The sequence below is a fragment of the Arvicola amphibius genome, chromosome 4 (genome assembly GCF_903992535.2).
Source record: "Arvicola amphibius chromosome 4, mArvAmp1.2, whole genome shotgun sequence".
NCBI classification, from domain to species: Eukaryota; Metazoa; Chordata; class Mammalia; order Rodentia; family Cricetidae; genus Arvicola; species Arvicola amphibius.
Genome location: NC_052050.1, coordinates 153,614,498 through 153,626,371, shown reverse-complemented (window position 1 = coordinate 153,626,371; position 11,874 = coordinate 153,614,498). Strand labels below are relative to the sequence as shown.

The window sequence follows — 11,874 nt, the reverse complement described above, 5'->3', positions numbered from 1 at the left end:
GACAGGACCAAAAGTGTTTCTTTCACAAAGAGTAAGAAAGGGAAGAAATGGGGAGAATGACAGATGGCAGCCGAGGATGAGTCAGGACACCAGTGTGAGAGGGAACTGGTCCACCCTATTCATTTCTGGTGAAGGAGATGGTCTTTGGCCTTCACATTGTCTTCTTGGGCTGGGAGCTGACTTGCTCTCCTCAAAACAGCAACAGTGAGCTTGCCAAGACCGAAGACAACCGCTGGAGTGGAGGGAGAGTTTATTCTTCTCTTAGCTCTCATCTATTGTTCCAAAGCCTCCACAGGTGGAACCGCGCCCCCAGGCCTGGGAGCCATGGTAACAGTCACGTGATTCCCCACAAACAGTTCTGCTAGGGCTGTAGACTTCACCTGCTTCTCTCTGAAGGGAGCCTGGAGTTTGTGATCAGAGATGCAGAGAGTCCCCCGACTGACCACCCCTTGGGCTAATAGGGACCTGCAGAGAGCCTGGGAGAAAACCTATCAGGACCACAGGAAAAAGGTAGGAAGACACGGGCTAGCCTCATGCTGGGCTTTGGGGTGCTGGGCAGAGACCAGGGAAGTAGAGCATGAACCAGGAAGATAGGAGCTTTGGGGCACTGGGTTTTGGGGTGCCTGGCAAAGACCAGAGAAGCAGGGCACAAGTTCAGATGGTCAGAATGGCAGTTTCTTTTTTTATTAAAAAATTATTTTATATGTATGAATGTTTGCTTTCATGTATGTCTGTGTACCCCGTATGTACCTGGTGCCTATGGAGGAGAGAAGAAGGTACAAGACTCCTTGGAATTGAAGTCACAGACAGTTGTGGGTGCTGGGATTCAAACCCAGATTCTCTGGAAGAGCAGCCAGTGTTCTTCACCTGGCTAAGCATCTCTCCGGCCTCAGAATGGCAGTTCCTATGGGGTTCTTCATTGTGTCACAGTGAATAGGATCTCCACACATTCGGGCTCAAGACCATCCCATCCCCAACACAGTGTGTGTTCCTAAAGTACCCAGTTTCCCCGGAAATACTTACAGTCACCTTAGGACAAAGCTGTGTGTCCACTCCTGGTCCACATTGCAGGCACCAGAGGAGAATGAAGTCTGCCTGCCCCTGGAAAGGCAAGAGACAAGAATTACTTCTAACGCAGATGAGGATGTGGATGTTGCTTAAGAATGTCATTAAGTGGGGTTGGAGAGATGGCTCAGAGGTTAAGGGCACTGACTGCTTTTCCGGAGGACCCAGGTTTGATTCCCAGCAACCACGTGGTGGCTCACAACCATCTGTAATGAGATCTGGTCCCCTCTTTTCTCTGATGCCCTCTTTTGTTGTGCAGATTACATAAAAATACGGGAATAAATGAATCTTTTTTAAAAATTGCATAAAGGAGCTCTGCCTTCCTATTGGGCTCATCTGCTAATGGCATTCTATCAGTTATGCTGGAAACCCTTGAGGGAGGATATCCTTGACTCTGGAAACCAGGAATGGGGTGATCCTCTTCACTACTTTTCAGGGATTGCCCCAGGTACCACATAGACAGTCAACCCTACTTCCTCTGAACTTTTAGCTGTCACCCTAAAAGCTCAGCTCATTGCCAGGTTCACTTGATGCCCCACCTCACTGGCCTCAGGAGACCCCCATGTAACACTCCTCCCCAGCTCTTTCAAAGGTCTGAGCTAGCTTCCTGACATCTCAGACTTCCTCACTTCCCTTCTACAAGAAGCGCATCATGACCTTCTGGTTTCTTGTCCATGCCACCATGCTGCACACACAGCTGAATCACACGGCGCCTGTTCCACCTGCTCTGATCATGCCTGTTCACTGGGGCATTATCAACCTCTAGTAACCGCTTAGTGACGATGTCACACTAAGAAGCCAGAATCATTGACTACTGTTTCTGTGAGTGATCTTGGAGACCAGCCCTGTGGGAATTTTGTTCTTTTTTTTTTTTTTTTAATCCCACGGACTGGCCCAAACCCTTTGAGATAGACAGTCGCCTGAGCTTATGTGTGGGACCAGAATCTACACCTGAGCATAGAGTCATAAAACAAAGCTGTTTGGAAATGGTCGCTGCAGCGGAGAAGGCTGAATGAACAAATGAAACTCAGTGAGGTGGCAGTAGGTTGGGGCCCTGAGGTGTTTGGGAGCATTGACTTATGGGAGCATTTACTTATGGCACAAATACACAATTTTTGAATAATGTGCCAGAAATACCCCAGAAGCCTATGATTGGGGTTTCTGGAGAACCTTATCTGGCTATGACTACCAGCAGAACCAGTAGACTGGGAATCCACAGTCTGACTCAAAGGTGAAGGTGCTAACACGTGACAGAACAAACCCCGAGTCTCACTGAGAAGGGAGGAAGTGAAGGCAGAGACAAGGATGGGAAGGGAGAGCATGCAAGGTCCAGGGTTCAGCCTTGGGCTTCACCGATGGAAAAGCTAAAGAAAAGGGGTTGGGATGAAGCACATTAGCTAAGAAAATAACTTCAGAATGGAAACCATGGCGATGGAGGGTGTGTAGAGTTCAGAAGCTAAGGAGGTCAGACAGTGGAAGCTAGGAGCTAGTGGGACGTACCCATAGGCATAGATGAGGGAGGGGAGACTGTCAGAGTTGGGGTGTCTATTGCTGTGATAAGACACTATTGCCAAAGCAACTCAGAGAAGGAAGGGGTTATTTGGCGTATCCTTCCACATTATAGTCCATCATCACAGGAAGTCGGGACAGGAACTTCAGGCAGGAACGGAAGCAGAGACCACAGGGAAGCATCGCTGACTGGCTTGTTCCCATGGCTTGCTCAGCCTGCTTTCTTATACACCTCAAGACCACCTGCCCAAGGACGGCACCGCCCACAGTGGGCAGGCCCTCCCACATCAATCATTAATCAAGAAAATGTTTCACAGTCCTGTCTACAGGCAATCTGATGGAGGCATTTCCTCAGCTGAGGCTCCTCTTCCTAGAGATGTCTATGTTTATGTCAAGGTGACAAACAGCACAGGGACAAAGTGTGACTGTGACCCGGATACCAAGGGCCCTGTTAGATGAAGACAGTTATAAGCGGGTGGAAGAAGGGTGATGTGGCGTGGCAAAGGCCAGAGATCCCTCTCTCACACCCCACGTACAACTAGTTTGAATAAAAGCCAGTCCATGTTCCATGTGAAGAGTAGGGATCTCAGCTTCAAGCAGTTAGAACTAGATTGGGAATTTCTGAAAATGCAGAGAATTTGTTAAGACAGAGAAAAGAGAACGGGGTACCCCAGTCACCACTGATACCCCAGGGCCACCTCTAGAGTCTCAGTAGTTACTTTAGGAGCTGAGTGCCCGTTCCCACACGCTCCCACTCTTCAGCAAGTGCCACCATAGTGCACATATCCTTCTGTCCGCTGCTTCTTTTGGAAATGCGCCTCTCTCCTTCCCGGTCTGCTGGGGTTCCGCTGCTGATGGAAGGGTCTGCAAACCTGGGGACGCACTGATAAAGCCTGCACTGATCTGCTCTTTATGCTGTAACAGGACACCCCAGACTAGACAACTTATAAACAGCAGGCATTTAATTCTTACATTTCAAGAGACCACATGTCCAAGATGCTCAAGGATCTGGATGACTCAGTGTTTGCAAAGAATGGTTTCCAAGATGACAGCCTTAATGGGGCAGGTGGATTGCTGATGGCTGTTTTATAAGGGCTTTCATTTCATTCACGAGAAAAGAAACATCATGACTTAATCACTTCCCTCAAAGGCTCCGCTTCTTAATACCACCACGGGGAGGATTAAGCTTCAGCATGAGTCATGGGCGAACACAGAGGCAAACCATAGCAACCTTCGAAACTGAAATCAAAAAGAACCAACGCCTAACCAAAAAAAAAAAAAAAAAAAAAAAGAAAACAAACCTGAATATCCAAACGCAGTGGCACAAGTGCAGAGGTGTAACGTGCCAGTAGCAAAAACAACAAAGGGAGAAGAAAGGAAGGAGATCTATAAGAAGGAATAGTAAGGGGAGTGTCCCCCACATCCAGATACTACAGCAGAGATCCAAGCAGCCCAGAAAATGCCCGAAAGCATAAATATCTCAAACTACACATAGGTATGCATATTATATTTGAACCTCAGAAAAATAAAAAGTAAGAAACAATCTAAGCTGTTTGATGGATGTCCTGGCAGATAAGGCACATTCTGCTATGATGGCCTGAATTTAATTCTTGGAACCTACATGATGGAAGAAGAGAACCAACTGTCATGCGTCCTCTGACAAGCTGTGGACTGTGTTCATGCATGCAAACACACACATATGTCATAAGAGATTAAATACAGAGAGTCACAGCGGCTTGGACTGTGTAGGTCTTCAGTGATACAGGAGCAGAGGGGAAGTAATAGGATTTAGTTGTAGTAAGGTAGTACACTACCCATGATTCATGGGAAAGTTATTTAAATTAATATTAATATTAATCCTCCCTGTGATGGTAGTAAGTTGACTTGGATGGTTGCAAATGTATGTCACAAACGCCATAAAAAATAGTCAAAAGAAAAAAGTCTTTGAAATGTTTCACTGGTGTAGTTGGAAAGTCATGTCAGCAGTTAAGAGCACTGGCTACTCTTGCAAAAAGAGGACTTGGGTTGGGCTCCCAGCACCCACATGGAGGCACAAGTCCAATTCTAAAGGATCTGACGGCCTCTTCTGGCCTCCTCAGGCACCAGATACGCATGTAGTACACATATATACAGGCAAAATACTTGTACAAATAACATAAATTTAATATTTTTAAAGATTTCTTTGTGTATTATGTATACAGTGTTCTGCCTGCATGCGCATCTGCAAACCAGAAGAGGGCACCAGGTCTCGTTACAGATGGTTGTGAGCCACCATGTGGTCGCTGGGAATTGAACTCAAGACCTCTGAAGAACAGCCAGTGCTCTTAACCACAGAGCCATCTCTCCAGTCCTAAAATTAACATTTTTAAATTTCAAATAAAATTAGAAAAAGCAGAAAACTAGTAGAAAACAAAAAAGGAGCAATGGACAAGGTCAACAGATGGAACATAGCAGCAAATGTTACAGACGTGACTCCTACTGGATGGTCACACACTTTGTATGTCTGTAGTCTAAACGCAGCAAGCAAGTGACAGAGATTGGAAGCCGGGAGAGCCTCCTCAGGTAAAGGTTCTGGCCACCAAGCCCCATGACCTGAGTTTGATTTTCTGGAACTCACATGATACGAGGAAAGAACCAACTTCTGCAAATTGCCCTCTGGCCTCCACACACATGTGACAGCATGTACACTCATGCACGTGTTACAGCGTGTCTACCCCAACACACAATAATGAATGAATGTTTTTGAAAAAGGCAAATTATCAAAGTGGATTGAAAATATATTTAAATACATATGGGTATGTGTGTGTGTTGATCATAAGAAGTTCACTTTAGTCTAAAGATACATAGACTACAAATAAATGGAAAAGAATACACCGTGTTAACACTCATTAAAAGGAAGCAAGAATAACCGTTTTTAATCTTTGGCAGAGCAGACTTCAAAACAAGGAGTGTTATTGGGGATGAGAAAATCAGTGTATGATTACAACGGGGTCAGCCCTTCCAAAGGACAGTGGTCCTTGACATGTTTGCTGCCAACAGTAGCATCGAGTCCTGGGACAAGGAGAGTTAGAACGGCAAGAAAAACGGTGAACTGAGAAGGGGGGACCACAGAGGGGTAACAGAAGGCTAACGTGCTCCAGTTACATTATGTGAATATATGAGAGAACAGCTACAGTTAAATATACGATGATTTTTAAAGGGGAAAGGGAAATGCATGACGCTACTGTCCTAGCAGGAAATTTTAACACCTTCAGTCAGAAATGGATCTCCAGGCAGGATATCAGTAGGGAAATGTTTGAACTCAGTTAACACGATTATCCCATTGGATTGCTTGGATTGAATAATTTTTTTCTATACAAAACCAAAGAAAGGCACAGTTCATGAAAGAAATAATAGATAAACTGAGTTTCATCACAATTCAAAATGCCTCTTTGCGGTGAAAAACAATGTTGAGAGAGACAAGAGACAAGCCCCAGCCTGGAGAATCGTTTGTACGGCATATATGTGATAAACGATGTTTCCCGAAATGTACAAAGAACCCCTAAACTCAACAGAAAGAAAATAATCTAATTAAGACTGAATAGACATTCCCAGATGATATATACAGATGGCAAGAGAGCCTGTGAAAAATGCTCCACCTCATTTCACGTGGAAAAGGCAGAGTAAGACAATAATTAGTAGCGCTACTTCTCCCATCAGAATCCCCATGCCCTAGGGACCTCCGCATGGCATCTATCTATTGGAAGCCTCGCCAGACTGTCCCTTGGGTTCCTAATAATGCTTCTGTATACAGGCATGGGTGATCAAATTGCTTAGCACTGGGGACTAGCTTAACCCTCATTCTCACTCTCCTCAGAGAGGTCGAAGACTGGAACCAAAATTTCTAGACTTCTAACTGTATAATCAGCCCCCTGGTGACAGGCCTCCATTTGAGGCCAGGCAGGCGCCTCATCATCAGCTGGCTCACTGGCTACCACCGAAAAGATACCTGTAGCTTTTGAGCGATCCAGGATTCAGTTCTATAATGACAGGAAAGGGGATGAGAAGACTAAGCACCAACAGAACATTCTGGAAGATCACAGTAGAAGACCTGGACAAACAGAAAAGGGTACAACATTTTTGAAAATAAACACAATGCACAAATATAGACGTTTCCCTTGAGTTGCTTTGAATCCTCAAGAAAACCCACTGTTTTATTGCTCCCCCTGGGGCCAGACACATTCATCATCAAGCTTACCTGGTAGCCATACATGCATACTCAGGAAATACTGGAAAGAAAGTATGACTGGAGAAGGCCCACCTACGATAGCAAATGATAAACCCAACACAAGGCTCTGGATCTAAGCACGTGACAGTGTTCGGCACGGACAGGAGACAGAACAAAGGCCCAAAGTACTCAGCCGCAATTGCTTCTGAAAACCAAAAGACACTAAAAGCGGTCCCTGCAGACAGCAGTAGTCTTCTCACAGTCCCAGAAGCTTGGCACACACAATCAAGGTGCTTCACATACGTGTGTGTGTGTGTGTGTGTGTGTGTTGTATATATACACGTATATATAAATATACATCCATGTGTATATCTGTGTATCTTACTGTAGTGTCCCCTGGTGGTAGAAACAGAAGACCGAGAATTGTGCCCTTCCATGGGGAGTGAAGAAGGGGCACCCTTTGACTAGAGCCTCTTTCAAGGGAACTCTGCTCCATCTCCCAGGCAAGACCTGCCTGCAGGGCTACATCCTTGTTCTGCACCGAGGATTAAGTTTCCAGCCCATGAGCCTCAGGGCACGTTAAGACCACAACAGTCTCTTAGTCTATCTGGGCTGCCTGTAACAACAGAGATTTATTGTTTATAGCTCTGGAGGTTCTAAGTCAAAAAAATGCTGGCAATCATAGTGCCAGGCCAGGGCCAGTTTTATAGATGGTGCCTTCCCGCTGGGTCCCTCTCACTAGGATCTGTTAGGCCACTTATCCCGTTTAGGGAGGCCCTGACCCTCATCACCTCCCAAACACTCTACCTCCTAATCTTAGGAGTTAAAATTTCAACATACAAAGCTGGAGGACACGAGTGATCAGGCCCCAGCAAGAGTGTATCAAACAACGAGAAAAGCAGTACTGAGCGAGAGGATGCCCTACACAGAGGAGAAACCTGGGTCTGTTCTTGCCTTAGCCTGAGCCGCCATGGGGAATACTAGTCTAGACTGTTTTAATAGCAGAGAGTTATTTCTCACCATACTGTAGGCTGGGAGTCTAAGGACAAAGTGCCTGGCAGGGTTCAGTTCTTAGCAAGGGTGGCTCCATGCGTTGCAAACAGCACACTTTCTCTCAGCTCACATGACAGAGAGGACCAGTGCTCTCCCTTCGTCTTGTGACCTGACCCCCAGGTTTTGTTCAGGTTCACATTCCTCCAGAGGATCCCATCTCTGCACTCAGTTCCTGGGATTGGAGCTTGAGTCTGGATCCTCAGGGTTTGGTGTCTTTAGCCCACATACTCTATACTAAGAGAAACTCCAAAAGGATTGTAGATTTAAATATAAGTCAAGAGGCCGGGTAGTGGTGATGCACACCTTTAATCCCAGCACAGGGAGGCAGAAGCAGGTGGATCTCTGTGAGTTTGAGGCCAGCCTGGTCTACAGAGTGAGTTCCAGGACAACTAGGGCTGTTACACAGAGAAAACCCTGTCTTAAAACAACAAAGTGTGTGTGTGTGTGTGTGTGTGTGTGTGTGTGTGTGTGTGTGTGTAGAGAATGTGATGACACATGCCTGTAATTCCAGCAGCACTCTGGAGGCTGAGGGGAAGATCAAGATTTCAAGGCTAACCTAGGCTATGTCTCAAAAAACACAGCCAGGAATGATGGTGCACACTTCTAATCCCAGCACTCAGGAGGCAGAAGCAAGCCTGGTCTACATAGTGAGTTTCAGTACAGTCAAAGCTACATAGTTAGATCCTGCCTTTAAATAGCAAGCCAAAAGACTAAGTATAAAATTAATTAATATTAACTCCTCAAGTACTAGAAGATGGGAAACTTATTCTACAAAATCAGAGTAGAGAAAATTTACTAACCATAACTCAAAGCCCTTTGGAAAAAAAAAGAAAGAAAACTGATAAACTTGACTAATAAAAAGATTTATAGCATGGCCCAAAAAATAACAAAACAAATGCAAGTATAAGTAGAAAAAATAACTGTAATTTACATCAAGAGCTTATATCCAAGCAAACTCTAAAACTAAGGAAATGAAAGTAGATAAGGAATAAGAAAAAAGTTTTCAGAAGGCTTTTATCCTGTGAAAAAGATGGCCGACCACTAATAATAGATACATGCAAATTAAGCTTGCCCTCTAATGCTGTTTCTCAACTCTGAGGTTGGTGAGGAGCCCAAACATCATTGGCAATGCTCTGGGGAAAGAGCCACCACCATGTTCTGCTGGGCTGTGTGTGAAAGGCAGAGCCCCGTGGGGGAACTGAGCAATACCTCATAAAATTGCACACATGTTTATCCTTTACCCTAGCAATTCCAATTCCAGATAGACTGGCAAATGCACAAAGACAAATTGCAAAAGATATTCATTGCAGCTTTTTTTTTTTTTTGTAATAGCGAAATTGGAACCAATTCAAATATCCGTCAATGGGCAGCTGGGTCAATAGGGCTCTTTACCCGTAAGGACTGATATACAATTGTATAAAGAGTAAGGAACTTCTCCGCAGGCTACTGTTCAGTTATTTCTGGAATGTAGTGTGTTGTGGTTTGGATATGGTTTAATGTTTCCTAAAGCTTTATGTGCTGAAACGTGAGCCCCATCGTGAGGCCCATACATCTTGAGGGTAGACACTTGATCTCCTAGGATGTTCAGGGGGGAAGCCTGAGGGAGTGACTTGGATTAGACAGTGCCATTAGGACGGAGCCCCATAACTGAATCCTGGTGGCTTAATAAAAACAGAGAGATGGTTGGAGCTTTGTCTCCAAGGTGGAGCTCTTGCCTAGCATGAATGAATGCTTGACTTCTTCTCTATGTGTAGATGATAAGCAGATGATAGATAAATGATAGTGGGTGAATGAAAGGCCAGAAAAACCTGTAAATGTGCATGTACACACATGGGTGAATGGGGGTGACAGTTGTGTGACTTGGTCTCTTTTGTGGAGCCCCTGGTAAGTGGGACCAGGAATTATCCCTGGTGCATGAACTGGCTTTTTGGAGCCCATTCCCTAGGTAGGGATACCTTGCTCAGCCTTAATACGGGGAGAGGGGTTTGGTCCTGCCTCGGCTTTGTATGCCAGGCTTTGTTGAGTCTAAGGAGTGAATGAGAGGGTGGGAAGATGTGCGGGGAGGGCGGGAAGGGGGAAGGGGAACTGTGATTGGTACGTAAAATAAATTTAAAAGTTAAAAAATAAATAAAATAAAATAAAAATTCCCATCACCTCTGTAAAAAAAAAAAAAATAATAATCTTGGGCACAAGGTCCTAATGGGGATGTCACAGAACCTGTTCACACTGCCCCAGGTGTCTCACTCTGTGCCGCAGGTCCAGAATGCCCAACCACTAGTGGACACCCGCCCACCACAGACTTACAGCCTCCTCTACCTGAAGCTCAAGAAACTAAAGGTATGTGCCACCTCCTCTCCTAACACATTCCCAGCTCACAAGGTGACGCCATCTCAGAGCCCCTGGACTGCGAGTGCACAAGCTCTTCGACCTTGTCAAAAGCCAGGTGTCACCTAACAGGCCAGCTGAACTGAACCTGCCTGATGGAGCTGGCTAGTGACTGTACCAGAACCTTCCCTGACATTGCCCTGTAATGGATAGACACAGACAGGTCACTTTAGGGCAATTTGTATAGTTTGGCTCCAGATAATTAATTAGCATCATTCCTTTAAATTTGCTGGCCCCTTCCAGATTTGTGTTCCTTGAAGTGTGGGTCATGGGTAAGAGTGAGCCACACATGATCATGCCTGAAGTGGTGTGCCCCTCCGCCCCCCAGGCAAACAGAAAGAAATTTACTTTGTCAATTGGTCGAATACAGTTGAAGAGCAGCTGAACACACCAGCATGTCAGTGTAAAAGCAGCATAATTCTCTCCTGAGATAATCCCCTAGCTAGCACAGCCACCACACGTCAGTTTAACAGGCAACCTGGATACACAAGATACTATAACTCCTTGCTGCGGCAGCCCCAGCCCAGTGTGTTCAAACCCAAGGATGGAGTGGTCTCCCTGCTCTTGTCCCAGGGCCCAGGATTGAGGTGCCCCTTGCTATCTGCTGCTGACATCTCGGGGGACCTATGGAGTGTGGCTTTGAAAAGGATGTCTGAAGGAACCGTGTGCTATTGAGGGGTCCCTGTGTCCACAGGTGGAGGAAGAAAGGCTCTCCATCATCAACAGAGACAACTGGCTGCTTCTGCAGAGGGTAGCCTCTGCCATGAGAGCCAGGGGACAGACTGACAGCGGAAATAGCTTCACACACAGAAGGTAATAGAAGGACCCTTGTCTTAGCCAGCCCCAGGCTAGACCTGGGTTCAAGGGCAGGGGACAGGCTCATGGTGATGTAGAGGCAAGGCGTTCTTTCCAGTCATAAGAGCCAAATTCAAAGTGTCCACAGGCTCCCTAACTCAAGACCCTCCTTGAGGCTCTGAGGTATATCAAGGCACAAGAATAGCCCCAGGGTGACAGCTGCCCAGCCACATGCCTGCTGTGCTCCAGGAGCTGCCCATAGAACCTTCCCAACCTCCATCCTCACAATGACCAGGAAAAGCAGAGGCTGCAGGGCTTCTCCTTTCATAGTGGGGAAACTGAGGTACAGTGAAGCTGCACAACTTGGCCAAAATCACCATCACTGTGGAGGGTGCAGAGTGCGTCCAAGTCACAGAGCATCCGAAAGCCTTGCAAAGTGTTAGATCCTTGTCTGGCAGAGAGCAGAGGACTCAGACCTGATGCCCTGGTGAGAGCATGGCTGTCCCCTTTATGCCCGCACTGTCCTCTGAAATCTGTGGTTACTCCCAGCTTAGAATTCTGCTTCCCAAGAGGATGAAGGGCAGCAGGCCTCCATGTTCCAGGAAACCAACCTATGAACACTCACATGAGTCCTTTATCCTCCCTTCTGCAAAAGGAGCGGTGCCCCTCCATCCTTGGTAGCCATTTACCCTGGGAGACCTCTCTAGCCTTCCCACTTTGAGTAGAGTCTTGCTGGTGACCATACAGGGTCACAGAGATGCAGGCTTTCCTGCAGATGCTCCTGAACTCTTTAACCCTTTAAAGCTGTTTCCAGATTCATAACAGACTAAGCTATAGACCAGCACCCAAGCCACCAGCTT

The 11,874-nt window shown here is 46.2% G+C and overlaps 1 protein-coding gene across 1 annotated transcript; it reads left to right on the top strand.

The window, feature by feature from the left end:
* The first annotated feature begins 420 nt into the window (after positions 1-420).
* On the top strand, positions 421-11,036 carry Cfap97d2 (CFAP97 domain containing 2). The gene is made up of 3 exons (XM_038324809.1): positions 421-510; positions 10,091-10,171; positions 10,914-11,036. Exons 1-3 carry the CDS (start codon positions 421-423, stop codon positions 11,034-11,036), a joined length of 294 nt encoding a protein of 97 aa, XP_038180737.1.
* The last annotated feature ends 838 nt before the right edge of the window (positions 11,037-11,874 follow it).